The sequence below is a fragment of the Diuraphis noxia genome, unplaced genomic scaffold, assembly GCF_037042655.1.
Source record: "Diuraphis noxia isolate RWA-SAM2 unplaced genomic scaffold, SU_Dnox_SAM2 contig0001, whole genome shotgun sequence".
Lineage (NCBI taxonomy): Eukaryota > Metazoa > Arthropoda > Insecta > Hemiptera > Aphididae > Diuraphis > Diuraphis noxia.
In genome coordinates this window covers 60,810,495-60,831,543 of record NW_028301711.1, presented here as the reverse complement: position 1 = coordinate 60,831,543, position 21,049 = coordinate 60,810,495, and the positions used below count along the sequence as shown (strand labels likewise).

The window sequence follows — 21,049 nt, the reverse complement described above, 5'->3', positions numbered from 1 at the left end:
AGTTAGTACTTATAAGCAGATAGCTAATGTCCACGGAAGTTCCGTCAATTGTGATAAGCTAGGTAATGCTGATAATATAATGTTATTTGTATTGCATTGCTATATATTACGTTTTTTGTGATAAAAGACGAGAGTTCGTTGCATTATTCAATTATTATTACTATTTGTTAAACTTTGTTGAGTATTTTGTCTTTTATTTTTAGTACACAAATCGATTCAAATTTAGTATCTATTTTAGGTTTGTAAATATTCATTCCAAAAAAAAAAAAAATTATAATGAATATTGTTAATGTATTTATACAATGTGATAATGATGTTACAATTGTAACTATAACCTTTAATCTTTTCAACAAGTGAGTGTAGCAGTGGCGGCAGTTCAAGAGTGTGTATATGATAGACAATACTAATAATTTAAATGTTTGGTCGTTACTCGGCTTGTTTTAAAACGAACAAATTCGAAAACTATGTGATGATGATGATCCCTCCACTCTATTGTGTATGAATGAGTGGGATTTTTTTCGACCTGTGGCTAAGGGTTATTAGCCGACTGTGGGTAAGAGGAGTAGGCGGTCAAAATATCCCTACGACCCAGTCACGCCTTCAGTACATATACCTAGATATGTGAATATATAATAATAATAACGCATGCGCTCTCGATTCGCAGTCGGATTCGCATCGCCTTAAAAAGGAAGGATACTACAGACTCGACATCATTCTTTATAAGATATCTTGGCCATAATATCATCGTGAAGAATCCCACAGCTGAAAAAATCGTCATCTGATCAATTCTTACGGAAGTATTTATATTAAAACAGCATTCAGAAATGGATTTTAACAGAAGTTATAACGTCTTCGGTGAAAACTACAATATTGACGGTAAATATATGATTTATATTTACATTTAAATCTATTTATACGAAAATAATTCGAATATTAACACTACCCCTTACGTGTATACAAGTGTTTTTTTTCTATTTATAAATATTCATTACTCCTTTGACAGTTAATATTCATATTTAAATTTGAGTTAAGTTAATTTATCAAGAATAGGGTACTATTATTGCTATAATTTTTAACCTTAAAATGAACGTTGTAAAAAAAATATGTAATAACGCATTAATTGACTTTAATTTTAAATATATTTAAGGACTATACAGAACGAATAATAGTATTTTTAAGTTGCTTACAATTATATATATAAAGACAAAAAATCTAAATGACACCTACGTGATATTATTTTCTGATATTCCGGACTTTAATTTAAAATAGTATACACCTATTGAGCCAATGTAAAAAAGTATATTAAAGAGGTATAAAAAAAGTATATTGAAAAGGTATAAATCAATTTCGCTGGAGTATTTTAACAATCAATGACACAAACCTCCTTAGTTAATTTTAATTTTTATAAATTTAGCTTATATATAAATTTAGTATAGATAATTAATATAATTAGAATTTATCTTATAATTTAAAATGCAATTTGAAATTTCTTGAGTTAAAAGTTTCTTGAATTCTGTGTCAATATTTAAGTTTCAAAACAAATTTAAAATTAGAAAATTTAGATATTAAAATAAGGCTTCATCTAATTACCTTATTAAAATTTGTTTTAGTGGTATCTTATCCGTTGTACAATTTCTAGCATATCTAAATTTTTATTTAAATAATTGGATATATTTTCTTCAACTATAGTTTTTCGTTTATTATACTTATGATTTTCAATCCTATTTTCTTTCTCGGTGCTATTTATTTTTATGTATCATTGGAGTTGTATCATTCATAAAACTTCATAAGAAACAAAAATATTTTGACGGGGTTAATATAAATATTTCCCAAACGCTCACTGGCATTTGTTGTTCTTTCGCCTGATATGTTACACGATGACTAAAGATACGGTAGAAAAGTTGCATCTTCGTGTATCAACGAGGTAGTCATAAAATGTATCAATTCGTTCAAACATCGATAGGCGCAATTGACGTACACAATTTATATCACGCGAATATCGATCGGTGCAGTTGATGTGTACCTTTTTCATATCTCGTATTTTTTTTCTTTACCCACGATTTTAGCTCAATTAATACATTATTTTAGAACGATTAGGTGGAATAGGTGTTGTTTTTAGACGTAGCTGCAGTTGCGGGGCATCAAATATGACGTGGTATTATCTGCTGTGATGATGAGCAAGAAAGCCAAATTTGAATATCAATGTGTTTTAAAATGTTTTTTAGACTTGCAACCCGTCACTGAATTGACTACTGACAATGAACCCCCAACCATTCACGATGACGTTGCGGCAGAAAATCATATACCACAACCTGACACTAACTGGCATGAGCACTCATTGGTGACATTGCGTACGGGAAATATCTGGCAGGACCATCAACGGATACAGTTTCAACAACAAGTAAATACATGGAATATGATGAGCTACAGGATGTGGGAAACGAAACAGCAACAGCATCCAATACCAGTTTTCGGGAATGCTTGGAGTTTAGCAAATCATATGTCACTCAAATGCAGTTGCGCAGCACCCACCGATAACGTCTATATTTGTCCCGGTTCACAAGTCCATTGCCTGGAACATAAAAGTTTTTTTGTTCCCTCATACATACCCATCCCGACCCACACACTTAGCACAACACCAAAATCTACCTCAAAGTCATCGAGTGAGTTCATATCCATGTATTATATACGTATTAATATTTAGAACTATTTGAATAAGTAACAACAGTTTCAGTAATTTCTTCGAAAAAAAATTGAGTACAGACATATAATATTCGGGATTGGTAAATTGAATCCCAAATGACCCTAACACGGTAAATTGAGTCCCGTGGAAAAATAGGTAGTACCTAGGTAATTTGAGTCCCAGGGAAAACGATTTATATGCATTTAAAATTTAAAAATATGCACTATAAAATTTTCATTTGTTATTTGTGGACATTCATTGACAGCATGTATATGATTTTGAAAATAGCAACATGCATTTTTATTAATTATATAATTATTATTTTTTCCCCAACGTTAAAATAACGATACACTTAACAATACCAAAGCACTCACAGTCAATAAAAGTCAATAACTTTGTAACATCGTACCTTCGATAAGGAACAAAATCTAAGGGAGCAAATGACCAAAATACATCAGTAATGTTATTACCCGATTTAAGTTTATTATTAATATCAATGAAGTTTTTATCAAATACATAATATATAATATAATAATCATAATTTTTAACGATAATATTTTTTTTTTATTAATTTGTAAATAAATGGAGTGTATAATAATATAATGTTATGTATAATAATAATGACAATTATTTTTTATTTTTTTTATTAATTTATATTTTTAATATTTTTAATCAATATAAATCTAATTATTATATTTTTTATATAAATAGCTTAACATAAGTCAAAATATTTACTTACTACCAATTTTTTCTCTGGACTCAATTTACCACTTTCAAAATGTACCATACTTATCTAGGACTCAATTTACCTAGCCCCATAATATTGATATTTTATTTATTTATTTCTATTTTACGACAATTGGTTTTTAGTAAGGATGCATGTAGTAACATTAAAATTAAGTACCTAACAATAACAATAACTGTACTATATCAAAAAGAAAAATCGTACTTAACGTAGTTAAAACAAAGACACATTTAGACTAGGACATCGGGATGTTTTAGGTATTGGGTGATTGTAACCATAAGACATATTACTGTGTTAGTTTTAAATTTAAAAGCTTTTAAAATATATTATTATTATAAGATAAGCAAGGGCGTCCGCAGGATTTTGTCAAGGGGGGGGAAGGTATTTTAATTTTTTAATTTTTGTTTCATTATCTGATTAGTGATAATATAGTCCCTTATTGTTTTTGGCGTGTTTTCTATATATATAAGTAGGGAACTTAAAAATTCGTCAACAAAAAACGGTCAACTCCATTTGTCGAAGTAATATAATATTATTATCAGAAATAGCACCACTGCATTGTTCGACATCGCCGTCACCGTCGTCGTCATTCGGGAAAAATTATTAATACCCACTAAAAATAGCTACGCAAAATCCAAATATACCAACATTGATTAATGATTATAAATACTATTAGTATTTTAATATTTATAATTAATGATACCTATGGGCAATGAAATCACGAGATCTTACTAAATAGTAAATATTCACATATAAAAGTCGAAACAGTGCATCGAAAACCGATGACTTAATAGTTAATACACCCATATAAATCCACATGACATTTGTCAACTATGTGGCACTCAACGTTTAAAATTTTTTTTTTTAATTTAAAAAATATTTATTTTATTTTATTTTATTTATTTTATACTACATAATGGTTATGATAATTGACCCATGAAAAATCCAAGGGGGGCAGATGCCCCTACTTGCCCCCCCCCCCCACCAGCGACGCTCTTGAGTATAAGACTACTATAAATTACACACTTGAGACAATGGCACCACCCTTGTATCCAGGACTTGGTAGGTCTAACTATTACAAATGCATTATTAATGAATATCTAATTGAAAAATGAATGAATGTGATACATTTTATTTTATTTAAGTTACAATTATAAATATGTGGCCTAATTGACCGTACTATTTAAATATTTCATACTATTATTGTAACTCCCAATATCCGGTTATTAAAATATAATAACATTCGATTGGTATACCTTTCCACCCAGGTAAATAAAATGTGACCCAATAGCAAATTAACATATTAATCTATTCTACATGTGAACATGTGTAAATGTGTCATCAATATTGTACGCCATCAGAACATTATAGTATAGTTTATTGATATTGGGCGTACAGGGTTATATTTTATTTATGAAGGATACTAAAATCGTACATTCCTAGTATTTATTAGTTTATTATAATTTATAAGATTTTGGTACCATAATCTTTTAATAATTTTAATTTTTGTTCTAACTTACCTACGTAAAGTGTGAATCATTGTTAAAACAAATAATGATTGGTATTAATGTGATATTGAAATGATTAACATAAATATTTAGTAACATACCCACCCTTAGCTTTAAACTTTACTTAAAACTGAAAGTGTAACTTGTAACCGGTCAAAAATGTTTAAAGTTAAATATTGTATCTTTTAAGTAAATTAATTATTTTAAGACAATTTTATTCTGTAGAAAATTTAATCTAATCCATACAAATACATAAATATTTAGATAATTATTAATACATTTTAATACCTTATCAATTCATATTTAGATATCGAGAAGCAAAAGAGAACACGAATTAATTATACCAACGAACAACTTCTAATCTTAGAAAGCATATTTCAAAACCATAAGTATTTGAACAAAATGATGCGAGAATGCTTAGCGAATGAACTAGGAATTACTGAAAAGCAAGTGAAGACCTGGTTTCAAAATCGACGGGTAAAGAAAACGAAAGGCTAAATATAAGGGTGAGTGTTCGATTAAACCCAAAAATACCTATAAGTTTAACTAAGATTTTTACAAACACGTAGTGTAAGTGTAGTAATGGAATTCAGAATTTCGAAGTCTGCTTTGTCTGCATTTGCCGAATTCATAGCGTAATCGTTTATATATAATATAATCAGGGTGAAATACTTGTCATATGTAGCCATGTAGCTACCTATATTTTGATTTTTATAATCGATTCTCATTCTCATCTGAAAATCACCATATATGAATACAGATACAAAATAAAATAAATTTTACAATAAATGTTTTTAACTATTCCGTTCGCAATCAACCAATCTGTGCTTAAGCTTTTTTTTAAATTCTTCTCAGCTAAACATTTTAAAATACCATATAACAATTAACTAGTGTTTGGGTAGGCGCTGCCAGGAATTTTGCCAGGGGGGTGCATCATGCATAGTAGGATTTCTAAATAATGTTTGAATTTATTTTAGTTAAATACGGAGAAATATTTTTTCAAATTATATGACGATACAAAGTTATTTTTGTTTTTTCGTCGGATACAAAGTTTTTTATATATATTTTGGTACTCGTTTGTTATCGCCCCGCCATATAGTTATCGTGTTTAGCTCGTGATAGATGATCTATTTTGGGAAATATTTTAGGAAATAATTACAGTTTCCGAGACATTTTATACCATACTAATATAATATCAAATAAATAATAATATATAAGTACGTTGCTTGGCTTAATAAAATATAATAATAAAAAGATATTTTCTGAGTTCTGGCCTCATTTGTAATTTTATGTTATGTATTTTTTTAAATTTATAATTGTAATACAATTTTAAATTTATAATTTTAATAAATTTTTTTAAATTTTTTTATTGTATTATAATATATTTTATTTATGGCGGGGCGATAACAAACAAGTACCAAAAAATCTTTTCAATACCATACATTTTTTTTTTTAAAGCCTGGGGTGTGCATTCAGCTACTTCAGTCTTATCTGGTCGGTACAATTGTATAATAATATACTTGTATAAAGCAATTTTGAAAATATGTAGAAAAACAAAAACAAATTAAGATAAAAAGTGTTTTCTTATGTAAAACAAGTTTTTGACAAAATACATTTTTTTGGTGTATATAAATATTCGTATAGTCATTTTCTATAGATATTCAAATTTTCAAAATATTTCAATTACTCTTGAGCTATTTATATTCATGATACATTTACATCTTTTTGTTCATTATTGTCGATTAATAATTTTTCACTAGGGTAAAACCTTGAAAAGGTAGCTTAGGTACATTAGTAGCTTTTTATGTAATGGAAAAAAAAGTTAAACATAAATCTATAATATTTTTGACTTTAATAAAGTTCGTCAAAATTACGAAAGTTTGAAAAATATTTTGAATTAGAAATGTATACAAAATTCAATACAAAATTCCTCATAAGTGTATCTACCTTCACAAAAAAAAAAAAAATTACTAGAAAATCACATACATTTTTTAAAGCGTTAGAAGTTCAGATTATTCCGACTAGGTTATTCACCCACAAATTAACAATTTCTTATTTGCTGTATAATTAAAACAGAACACTTTTAGATAGGTACATGACATTTTTAACAAACGCTTATGACTATTTTATTATCATTATTGTTATTATTTACTATTATGTATATATGCTACAATTTTTTTTAAATAATTTGAGTATTTCTAGTCGTTAATGGCAATTTTTTTTCACTGATCAAAATATACAACTCAATATACTGGTACAATATTTTTGGTTACAATTTGGAATTAATTAGAAATTTTAATAGATATTATTGATTTCCACTCGGTAAAAAAAGTTTGCATACATTACATTTTAATTTATAAAATTAATTCAGTAAATGTTTTACACATTACTACATCAGCATTGTTTATTCATTAACCAAAACATTACTTAACAATTAATTGTTTAATATCTGTGACAAATTTAGATTAAAATGTATGAGTGTAGATACAATCGTTTGAAAATTCCATCTAATCAAATTATTTTTGCCAAAAAAAGGTTCCATATATTCATTTTTCCCTTTAGTGTACTAACCGTTATGTAGTCTAACGGAGTGTTTTAACAATTTATTGTTGTCTTTCATATTTAAATAAATTAAAATAGTTTTCTTTATTACGTTGACCATGGAAGTACTTACTATACTAATATCAATATATTAATTATTCAACTAAGAGAAGAAAAACAATCCTTTCCTTGAAATGTAAACAAATCACACGCTATCGGTTCAATAGGCCTCGATTAGGTCGTTCGACTCAAACCAACGGCAGGAAATTTTAAGAACAGTAGTAGAAAATCCCAAGACTAGTGCACTATACTTAACGGGTATAGTTAACAAAGAATATAGAGTAAACGTAAGTGCCACAAACAATGAGAAATGTATTGAAGATATTTGTATATAATGGGTGTACTTCTAGACAGAAACCATTTATAAGTACTGTTGACAAAAAGGAATTATAGCTTTCTCAAAAGCTCATGTCGATAAGTCTTCAAGTTTCTGGAATTCTGTAATTTTTTAAGATGAATAGAAATTTAATGTATTTTTATCTAATGGTAGAGGAATAAATGAACAATTAAAAACACAGAACTTACACATAATTGTAAAATACGGCGGTGGCAATGTGTTAGAGTATGGGGGGACGGGAGTGTCGCATGAGCACAGCAAGAATATTGTAAATTTATGTTTATAGATGGTATAATGGATCAATATATTTCATTAGATATTTTAAGATATGATTTAAAAAGCCGTGTGGACTAATTGGGTTTAGGGGTTAGAGTTAAAGAACTACATACATCTCACAATCGACCGATATGAATCATGTCGAACAATTATGAGATTAAATATGAAGAAAAATTGAGCACATAATGTTCGAAATAAATAGTAGGTAGTTGAAAAATGTAATTTTAATTGAATGGAATGCAACTTCTGAAATACAAAACGTTTATTTAAAAAAATGTGTATGTACACTTTTTTGACCAACTGTATTTTATTTTTTATAAGATGTTTAATAATAATTATGTTTAGAAAATTAATATGATTAGTAATACTACCGGACTAATCATAATAAAATATATTATTATTATTCACCTAGATGATGATGGATAATACTGAGATGCGGCGGAGGTTATACGACATCATGGACTTAAGAAATGACAAAATTACATCGTGAAGAAAACAGATGGCTTTCTCCAGTATTATGCTTTCATATTACATTATATTTTTAATTTAATTTTAATTTCTATTTTTTTTATCTTATTTAATTTTAAATACACAAATACGATTTAGTAAGAATTCATAAGTTAATGTTATATTACTGTATAATGTCTAAAAATCAAAAAATAGTTTCTAGTTAGTATTTGAAATATAAAAACTATAAAGTCATATAATTTGAGCTTCGGGATTTTTATTTTTTTTCCATTACTTTTGAGGGATATGCAATTATTATATACTTACGTAAATGTCTTGTAACGTAACGTAATTTAGGATGCAGGTGTTGGATATATCTATACTATTCACTGGATATAGAACAATAATATTATTTTTATGTCAATGCCACATAATTGTACCGCATAAATGGGGATGAAGAGTTCTCGGATATTATTGTTAATAAAACATAGGGACGTGTGTGTGGACATTTTGGTATGCATATGGTGAACAATCCATGATAAAATTAATTTGTTTGGATGTTTGGAAAAAATACATACAATAAGATATTTGAGTTCAAAATGAAATAATTGGCGAACAAGTTCGTCGGAGCGTGAAATATTCTTCACCATGGTTGAGACGAAACATCGAAACGGGTCAATGTGACTGCTGTTGTCAAAGCCATGATATTATAATAAACTAGGCTTGCCATCAACGGATGTATTTATGTATTATTTTGTGCAAATATGCGGAAAGTATTTCACCGGTTTTTATTGATTTAAACATTATCATAATATTAATTTTTTTTTTTTTTTTTGCTGTATTCTGGGCTCTAAAATTTATTCATTAGGTATAAAAAAATTAAATTTTTGATTTAATGATGATTAGATTTAATAATTGCATATACGGCGATTAGCTTCAAACGTACACAAATAAACAAACCGATAATACTATAACTACATTATTACACACATAAGTCTAGTGACAATCTAGTCACGCGATCGCAACACTCTGACTCCTTTTCTGTCTTCACATATTCTTTAAATATTAATTTTACAATCGAATCATGATTGAAAGATATTGATATTTATTTTAACCTAGTTATATTGCATTATGATTATACTTAATTGTTATTTTATTTCATAATAATTGTGGGGTGACAATGTAAAACGTACTATTTGAATTTTTGAAAAAATTGAGTTATACAATATACATATAAATATATATATATGTTTGAAATGGTGGCGGATCGATTGGCATAGTCGGATAGGTAGAAACATACTATTTCTTCTTCAATAACCTATTTTAAAATAGTCATTTGAAGCAAAGCGTACTACTTACTATTTGCTATAGATTCCAATGTCTGTGAAGATAGCTCCCTTACGATTACAAATTATCAGCTCTGATAAGGGAGATAACCCCAGAATGGTATTCACCTAATAGTGTTAATTCATGAATCAAAAGATTGTAATTATATAAAAGAGGTGAATAAAATATTGTATGTATTATGATACTGGTAAATCATATAAAAAAATAAGAATATTAATCCCAATACAACCTTTAAGAAATGTGTCTAAGGTCTATGTCTTCAAAATGTTCATTACGGAAGTAAGGTTAATTAATTAAATTCAGTAATTGTGAAGCAGTTCTCGTATGTATATTATCCAGTGATTCAACGATCGAATCGTTTCTAAAAAATTCACTTAATATAATGGTAAAATGGCTAGTATTGCGAGATTAGTTAAAACATAACTAAATGTCATACAACAAGCTTTTAACAAAACATATGCCAATAACATGCAATTATATTTTAAATAACAATATTCTATTTTATCTGTAAAATACCACGCACTGCTATCTAAAACGACTAAAACTATTATAGTTTTTTAGACTTTAAAAAACATTATGCGACTTTAACTTAATAATAATATATACTCTGTAGTATGGATCTATAATCTAGAACCTATATATATATAAGTAATAACAGTCAAACTACTATTTATCGAAAGGGAAATTAATATATATTACAATTTTATATATTTAAGAGGGGGCACTCGGGGGATTTGGTTTCTAGAAAAATGTAAGTATATAGACTCAGATATTATCCGATGTATGCGATATCGAGGCGTTCCGACTGTAGAGTAAATTATGATCGGCCGTTTAAGCATGAACGCCAATACCTATGTTTTCTGGATCATTTTAAATCGAAAAAGCAGTTGATAACTACTCCTAAGTTGTAGTTACCGAGTGTGACACGTGGTGGAATTGGACAGGAGAAAAATAAAAGTATACACATATATGTTAGGGCGAATTATGTTACGTTTTCCGGACCTATTTTAATCAAAAGGGTACCAATATAGCTTAAAAATAAGTGAAAATGGCTTTACTTATTGTTCGTTACCGGCTATTATCGAGCATTTGGCCGGACAACTATAATAATAAAATGTGGTGTTCACGGAACTGGGATGCGTTCATAATAATAACGAGATGGTGTATATGAAAACAAATAATAATATATTGATGATTTTAACAAAGTGGCGCACTGGCGCTTACGCGGACGTCTCCACGGGAGCCACGATTTAAGATAGTATGGTTGCCCAACGAGCTATGATAAGACGGCATACGACTTAAATTTTGATGCCGGTGCTAGCGCTTTTGGTGGACTATTTTAAAATTGTCAATACTGTTTAATGTATTTATGACATACTATATAATAAGTAATTTTACTATCAATAATGATAATGACAACAATTATTAATTATCATCGACCAATGACCATCGTAAATTCGTAACACATTATAAATTAAAATAAAAACTAATTAATAAATAGTAATAAACATGTATATATAATATAATAAACTTTTTTATGTCATGGAAATAAATATTATTCATCATTAATAGACAAACATAATAAGTTATTATTAATAATAACAAATTCTAGTCATTCTACAATGTATTTAAAATAATATAATTAAAAAACCAATTTATAATATAAATAAATAATAATAATATAATATGATTTATATGATTATTAATTATTATTATATATTTATAAGTGTTTATCATAACAATGTTAATTCGTTTTTATAATTTTAACCGTTATGAGTGCTAGATGCGGAAACAGTCACAGATCACGTGACTTTTTGATTCAAATCGTTGCTGTGGAATAACATTTTTCTAATGGGTCGTTGGGCAAGGGTCGTTATAAATACAGTCGATTACAGCACCAAAGTGTTATCATTTTTATTTTATCATTGTTATCATATAATAATATGATAGTGTCACCTATATCTTAATACCTAAATCTTACTTGACAAAATAAATTATTATTAAATTATTATTAATAATTATTTTTAAATTATTACAAAATTTATTTTGTCATGTTAAATATTATAATAATACAAATTAGGTTAGGTTAAATTAGTCTTTTTATTTAGATGTTGTTTTTCGTGTTTCGTCTATGATGTAAGTTAAATCAATTATTTTCAATTCTCGACATTGGGCTGGTATATTTAAAATATTTTCATTGGTACTCGAATTTGGATTAATAGAGGTAATGGCATTTTCATTATTTTCATTTAAAACTGTAACACTGTTTCAAAAATGTTTGTAGTAAATCTTCAAACGAACATACTGGTACATAAATAAATAATGCACATATATAAACACATACATAGATTATACTCCATTATTTGTGGCAACTTTTATGTCATATTCTAATTAAAAAAATTAATTAATTAATTTATTATTAAAATTTAATATTCCTTTTTTATTTCTCTAGTTCGATTTTCAAACCGAACTTAACACTCAGAGTTTGGTTTAGTTCAGAAATCGAACAGTTTGTAACATCTCTAAGTTTCTAGAATACTGTTTAAGGACTTAGCAGTTTCAAATAAAAACTCTTTTAAAGTCTCTACCCGATTATTTGTGGCAATAATTGATTTAACTCTATTTTTAATTTTTTTTTTCAGCATATAATATGTTCTGAGCTGTATTATGTATACTATTAAAGGAAGAAGATGATAAAGAAAATTGAATTACTCCGTATTATTTATATGTTATATTTATTTACATTGAAAATACAAAACATAAAATGTCTAATATATTGTGGTTTTTTCTTTTTAATCATAATTTATGGTTATTATACCTATATAAGTATAGACTATAACCTTGTACTATAAGCCTATAACTAATAATATAAAATATCATATCTCATAAGAAGGTATTTCCCAGTCACAGTCAGAGTTGAAAAAAAAAAAGTAAACTGGTCTTTATAGTATAAAACTACATGGTAAAAGTGATCTTATTTGTTGAGTCTCTATTATTTTTTGTACTTATTTTGGCTAAATTTAAATAATATTTAATTAACTGTAATTCAAGATGAATAATATTGACTACATTAATAGTTTTAAAGTAAATTTATTTAATTTGACATCCAATGATGAAACACTCAAAGGAGAGACAAATGATTTTGACAAATTTGTGAAAGATTTATTATTGTTGGGTTACGGATTTGTTGTAGAGAAATCAGTGAAGTATGAAGGTAATTTATTAATTACTAATTTCTTATATTTAATTATTAATTAAAAATTATTAAATAATTGGATAATTTAGAAATAAAAAATAATTTAATAAAGTAGTATTTTTGTAGGAGAAAATTCTAAATATCGATTTACTCTCGAACGTGGAGAAATACCTATACAATTTATTGGTTGTCCTTTCTTAATAAAACAGCATGTATATTACAAATGTGTAAATGGTCCACAGCATAAACAAAAAGATAATTATTTAACTGTGAGTAGTATATTATTTTATATACTAGAAATTTATTTAAAAGGCACATTTTAAATTATACAAAGAATTTAAATTTTGAATTAAAAATTCATTTCATATTTATAAATATATTGTAGAATGATCATCCTACAAGCACAAAAAAGAGGTTTCACTTAAATTGTACCAAAAAGTATAATTGCCAAGCTATCATGATTATGGTCAAATTAACATATTTTCCAGACTATGAAATTACAGGGAATTCATTGTCTACATGGAGAATTAAAAAAGAGGTACAAACAATTAATTTTAATTACTAGATATTTAATGAGAATACATGTAATTCAATTTTTATGCAGGTACTAACCAGCTTAAAAAATGATATAAATACAGGTAAAAATATAAGTATGAAAGACAAATATTTGGTACTTGTTTCATTGCCATCCGTTCATAATCATCCAGTAGAAACATCTCTTTTAAACTTGCCCATTGATAAATCTGTGTAGCAAGAAATATCACGGTTAGTGAACAATGGATTCTCTAATGTAAAAATTGTTCAATCAATGTTAAAAGATTTTATAGATAGATCATGTACAACGTCAACACCTTCAAACTTATCACGATCATTTTCCCTGATCAGAGAACAATACGAAATTGTATAATAAAATTTACATATGAAAAACATCAGAGTAAAATTGATCAGAATGCTCTTAGGATTAAAATTGAACAGTGGAAAAAATCTCAACCAAACGACAATTTTTACTTCCAACCATACAGTGAAGTAGATGGAGTTGTTACACCATTAATGTTTTGTCAACAAACAGAATGGCAAAAATATTTATTAGATCGATATGGCAGTGTATGCTTTCTGGATGCAACTTATAAAACCACAAAATATGCTCTTCCTTTATTTCTCCTAGTAGTAAAGACCAATGTCAATGAAGAAGCATTAAAAGTAATTAAATCTTGGAATTGTACATGGTTTCTTCAATATTTTGTGACTGATTATTGTGAAGCAGAGTATAATGCTATTACCAAAATATTCAATTGTCCAAGTTATATATGTGATTTTCATAGAGAACAAGCTTGGTTAAGATGGACAAATAAGCTAGGTAATCTCAGTGTTAAAGATTATCGAGGTGAACTTTTGGCACTTTGGAGGAACATTGCTGATAGTAGAGACGACGCTGAATTCCAACAAAAAGTTGAGAAAATGAAGTTGACTGATGTATGGCTGAAGAATCCAAAAGCACAGGAATACTTCATCAAAACTTGGCTTCCTGTTGAAGAAAAATGGACAGATAAATTTTTTAAATTAGAATATGACATAAAAGTTGCCACAAATAATGGAGTAGAATCTCAAAATAAACTTTTAAACAGTTTTTACTTAAAAATGCAGAGTGACAAGTCTTTAAATAGTATATTAGAAAATATAATTGAACAGTTTTTACCACAAAGTTTAAGTAAATATCAGACAAAAAATTACAAACTTTCATCATATTATAAACAAATATCAAATAAAATACCTTCATTTTTACACGGACGACCAGAAACGTTTGTTAAACATGTATATTCACGATATGCTACAGCTCAGAATATCTATAATGAAAAAAAAATTAAAAAATTAGAGATGGATAAATTATTGTTCGAAGTAAAGAGTGAAAGTGACTCTTCCTCATATATACTAAATTTTCAATTACCCAGTTGTACATGTTTAGATTTTAAAAAATATCATTGGCCATGTAAACATGTGTGTGCATTATTTATTTATGTACCAGGATGTTCGTTTGAAGATTTACCACAAAAATTTCAAAATAATGTTTTCATATCATCTGATCCTCGGTATTCAATTACTAATAATACAGATCATGAAATCAAAATTCAAATCAGTGTCACAGTTTTAAATGAAAATAATGAAAATGCCATTACCTCTATTAATCCAATGATTAATAAAACCAATGAAAATATTTCAAATATACCAGCCCAATGTCGATAATTACTTAAGAAAATGATTGATTTAACTTACATCATAGACGAAAAACAACATCCAGAATTGTCAAAAGAACTAGATACTTTAAATAATGTCCATAATAAAATGAGTGAAATGGTTATAAAGCATAATGGTTTAACACTGCTACCTAAAAAACGTAGTTCAACAGTATTATTAGATTTACCGAAAACCCATAAAAGACCTAAGACCTAAATCAAAAGACTAATTAAACCTAACCTAATTTGTATTTATTATTGTGATTTTTTATTTTATATTTATTATTATACTTAATTGAGTTAATTAACGAATTAGAACCACTGAGAACTAAGATTATAATTATAATAAAATTATAGTATTATATTAATGTTGGTGACACTATCATATTATTGTGATAACACTGATTAAATAAAAATGATAACACTTTGGTGCTGTAATCGACTGTATTTATAACGACCCGTTGGGCAACCATATTATCTTAAATCGTGACGGGAGCAGTGCCACATAGAATGATAATAATAATAATATTGATACTATGAGTATACAGATAATGATATCATAAATACCTGTCGGCATATACGCCACGGTCGGGACAGTCAGTATCGGCGGCGTTGGTGGTGGCAGCCATAGACCTTATACTCATAGACGGAACGTGGTTGTAATTCCGGCGTCCAAGCGTGAGGGCGCTGATCAAGGACGCACGCCCGCACTCCGCACATGCGCACAAGGCCTATCGTATTGTACAATAATTTTTAATTCTGTTGCGCCTGCGACTTATCAACACACCGCGTACTATCACAATAGTATATTACTGTTATATATTTTCTGGTTCTGATTTGAAATTTTCAATTCTTTCAACAAGTGTTTTTCTTGAGTTTTGCCGATTTTCCTTATTTGTATTGTTTAATTTAGTCTCAACTTTCAAATTTGTACTAAGATGCCTAGGAAGTGTATCATTTGCAATGTTTATGAAAGAAGTGGTGGCCAATCATTTTATTCGTAAGTAAAATAATCATATTTTAACATAATAGTCATAATAGTTTCCTTATATTTTTCATGTGTATCTTCGTGGTTTGTTCTATAAAAATATTTTTCTTTAAATATATGTTTTAATACTTTTTTTTTTTTATTAGCTACCAATATTTAAAGAATTATAGCTCAACTATTACAACTAAATATACATAAATAGTTTTATTTTTTATTAATTTTATTTCAGCTTTCCTAAGGATGAAGGTCGCAAGAAGTTGTGGTTAAAAGCTTGTGGAATTAGCCTATATCTACCGTCATATAGAGTTTGTGAGGCTCATTTTTCTAATGAAGACTTTTTACCAAATGGTTACTTAACAAGTATTGCTATTCCAGAAAATATAAAATCTAAACAGCCAGAATTATTAGAATCCACAAATACAGGTATCTACCGTTTATATTTTGTAAATAATAAATAATAGTTTACAGTTAAATCTTAACATTTCAGTCTTATTTTTAAATAATTTTGTTGTAATTCAAAATTGCAGTTTTTGAGTCAACTTCTCAAGAAACTCTGTTGCCCGAAAAAATCACAATCGTATCAACAAATAGTATTTGTGTTACTCCAAAAAGGCGATGTTCTAGTGTATTGCCTGATGTGAGGTACATTATTATTTACATATTTATTACATTATTACATTTTATTACATATATTTATTTATATTACATTATTGACATTATTTAAAACACATTTTTTACATATTCACAGTAATTGATTATTTATATTTATGAACAAAATATTGGTCTTTTTATTTCAAAGTTCAAGTCAAAAACGAAAAAGATTTAATCCAGATACGATTGGGGATTTATCGCCAAGTCACTTTAATACACCGAGGAAAGCTAAAAATAATTTAGAAATGGTCAAATATAAGTTCAGCCAAAAACAAACCCAAAATGTAAATTTGAAAAAGCAGGTGAAGAGACTGCAGACCAAGCTCAAAACATATGATGACCTTATCCTTCAACTGAAAAGTAAAAATTTCATATCTGAAAATGCATCTGTTCATCTAAAGGTAATATTTTATTTCTTCATTTCTTAATTTTGTGTTTTTTTGTGTTTAATTTGTGTTTTTTGTTTAATTGTTTGGAAAACCTGTTTGAGTGGATGTGATTGGGAAAAAAAAGTGAAGAAATAGATGAAGAATTATAATGAACAACTTAATAAGCTTAAAATTTTATTAATTTATATAATATATAAGTTGTATTTATTAAAATATATATTGTTGATTTTTGCCAAAGTACGCTGTTTTATTTATCAGTTATATGTTAATAATAAACTATGTTAAAAAAATGCATGTGATTTTAAAGTAGGTACTTGAGTAGGGATGTAAGTAATTTAAATGAATATATGTGTACAGTATAATAAAATAAGGCAATAAAACTTGTATCTAATGCCTATGATAATATATGTGAGAAACTCAATTTGTTATTGATGGTTTAAGGGTTTGTAATAAAATATTAAATTACCATAAGCATTTAATTATATTTTATTCTTTCTAGTCTATTGGTTCAGAATCATTGCGTTCTTTAATAGAAAGAAATATGAAAGGTCAAAAACTGCCTTATTCGTCTGAACTAAGAAAATTTGCTATAACATTACAATTTTATTCAACCAAGGCATATCAGTATGTAAGGAAAAGTTTTAATAATGTGCTTCCTCATCCCAGAAGCATTAGTAGATGGTATAAAGTTGTTAATGGCGACCCCGGTTTTACTGACGAAGCATTTAAATGCATAGAAAACAAAGCCAAAAATGAGACTGTTATATGCAACATTGTACTTGATGAAATGTCTATTAGAGAACAAACCGACTGGGACGGAACAAAAATGCATGGGTTTGTTGATATGGGTACAAATGTTGAAACGGAAGATGATAACGCAGTTCATGCAAAAAACGCATTTGTTTTTATGGCCGTAGGTATAAATGGCCACTGGAAAATGCCAATTGGATATTTTCTTGTTGCTGGGCTAAATGGATCAGAACGAAGTAATTTGTTGGAGCAGTGCTTAAATCTGATGTCTGAAACTGGTGTAAAAGTGCATTCCGTTACTTTTGATGGAGCATATACAAATGCAACAATGTGTTCAAAATTAGGAGCTTCATTTGATATAAACGATGACTCAAGTTTCTGTATACAAAACCCAGTTAACAATGAGCCAATATTTATATTTTATGATGCATGCCATATGCTCAAATTGGTGCGAAACACATTAGGGGATATGAAATATATGTATAACCAGAATGGACTTGAAATAAGTTGGGATCATATAAAAGCTTTACACTTCAAAGAGAAAGAAGAAGGTTTAAGAGCTGCAACCAAATTATCAAATAAGCACATCTACTATCATAACGAGAAAATGAATGTAAAATTAGCAGCTCAAGTGCTAAGTAATAGTGTGGGGAGCGCTTTAAAATTTTGCAAGTCATTAGGTGATCCAAATTTTAAAAATGTTGACCCTACTGCTGAATTTTGTTTTATGATCAACAATGCATTTGACATTTTAAACTGTAGAACTATGTACTCCAAAAATCCCTTCTGTTTAGCCCTGGACTTAAAAGTATATCAGAAATATGCTGATTTTATTGTTAAGTTTAAGGAATATATATTAGGATTAAAGTTAGCCAATGGTAAACGAGTGGTAGATTCAGGTAGAAAAACTGGCTTCATTGGTCTTATTAGCGCATTATCAAATTTATTAAAGTTATATACATATCTTAGTACTACGAATTCATTGTCTTATATGCTGTCTTACAAACTGTCTCAGGATCACATCGAGACATTTTTTAGTTCAATTAGGCAAAGAGGTGGATTCAACAACAATCCTTCCTGTAAACAGTTTAAGTCAGCATAATATAAGAAATTATTAGTTCACAACGAAATAAGTGGATCACAATATGGCAACTGTATTTCTATACTTGATACAACACAAATGTCAGTAGTAAAAGTAGGACCAGATAGTATTATAAGCAATGATAGTGAACAAAACATAAATATAACTGACCACGATTATTTTAGAGCAATACATAGGATAACTCCCTTTTTAGATGAAGTGACAAGTTATATATCTGGTTTTGTTGTTAAAAAAATTTTTAAAAAAATCAACTGCAATAAATGTCATAAATATTTAATTGATGATTCAGAACATATATTTAAATTAATAAGCGAAAAGGATAGAAATAACGCCTTAAATAAACCAAGCCAAGATATTGTTGAAATTTGTCAACAAGCAGAAACAGTTTTTCGAGCTCACGATGTTTTTTTACCTAATATTAAATCAAAAATTTTCTTTGCAATAAAAAACAATATTTATCAAAAACCTTACATTTTTAAACAGCTTGATAATCATTGTCTGGATCAGCAATTATTTAATACTCATAGAGATCAAATAATAAGTCTCACTATATTAACATATTTAAATTTAAGATTTCACCATGCAGCTTTAACAAAAGAAAAAAAAAATAGTAATTCGATTAGAAAAAAATGTACAAAACTTATTTTATTTAGAAATGAATAATATACGTATCTGGCTTATAATTGTTTTTTTTTTAAACTTAACTTTTTCAAATATTGACTAACTTTTTGTATATATTATTAATACATTTTTAGGGACTGAATTATACTATTATTTAATTCTGAATTATTTTAACTGCACTGCTTATAATTATATTTTTTTTAAACTTAACTTTTTGTAGATATTATTGATCAGTTTTTTGTGACTGAATTGTGACTGTTGACTTTTGAATATAAATTGTTCAATTCAACGATATTATAGAATATAATGTACCTATTAATTATACAAATATATTTTTACTTTTTTTTCCCCCTTTTACTGTCGAATGACGATCCTATTTATGTTTATATTCATTATATCATGATTTATACAATAATATTAAAACATATAATATCCAGCTTCTTCTCTAAGTGCTTCTTTTTCCTTCTTTTTCAAGTTCTTCAACTTTCTATATTTATTATTATAAAATGTTCAGTTAGATAATATCATATATACTATATAATATAGTCTGTCGTCCAAGAGCTGCTTTCTTCACCATTTTTATAAAAAGCATATATTAAACTTATTTTATACTAGGTACTACTTACAACTTACTAGTACCTACTTACAAATTACAATAGAACTATTATAGTAATATAGTCTAGCTGATTATAATTTATAAGTCTATTTGGCTTTGGTCTATGCAGTATACAATAATGAAGTTGTAATATTATAATATGGTATGTGTTAATAACAATGTTTTTGGTCGCAAGGAATGGCATCACTGCTGGCACGCTAGGAAAGACCGCACCGGGCACCCGCATCCCGCCTGGATGTTCCGTCTATGAGTATAAGGTCTATGGCGGCAGCAGCTAATACAGCGGTGTTGATAACAAAAGAAGCGGCGGCACTCGAACACGGCGAGTGATCGGATTACGTAAGGCCAGGGGTACGACACTCTGTGTATTGGCAAAATCGGGTGACTGTGGCCTTGAACACGGTCTCCGGGAGGGCGTGGCATACGTTATCAATTAAATATATCATATCAATATCACCGCTGAACATTGATTACCACAAAACGATATTTGTAGTTTGTACAGTACTTAGTAATTTTACCAAGTTTGAATGTTTTAGGATTAAAATGTAAAATAAATTATTT

General features: G+C 27.9%; 2 protein-coding genes across 2 annotated transcripts; both read left to right on the top strand.

The window, feature by feature from the left end:
• The first annotated feature begins 237 nt into the window (after window positions 1-237).
• On the top strand, window positions 238-8,671 carry LOC149061117 (uncharacterized). Its single transcript, XM_089217768.1, has 4 exons — window positions 238-876; window positions 2,226-2,663; window positions 5,244-5,442; window positions 8,563-8,671. The coding sequence occupies exons 1-3, from the start codon at window positions 825-827 to the stop codon at window positions 5,432-5,434; spliced, it is 681 nt and encodes a 226-aa protein (XP_089073894.1). The 5' UTR covers window positions 238-824; the 3' UTR covers window positions 5,435-5,442; window positions 8,563-8,671.
• A 7,338-nt stretch (window positions 8,672-16,009) lies between these two features.
• On the top strand, window positions 16,010-20,738 carry LOC149061116 (uncharacterized). The gene is made up of 5 exons (XM_089230844.1): window positions 16,010-16,371; window positions 16,589-16,782; window positions 16,887-17,001; window positions 17,159-17,411; window positions 20,664-20,738. Exons 1-5 carry the CDS (start codon window positions 16,310-16,312, stop codon window positions 20,736-20,738), a joined length of 699 nt encoding a protein of 232 aa, XP_089086970.1. The 5' UTR covers window positions 16,010-16,309.
• Window positions 20,739-21,049: the final 311 nt, after the last annotated feature.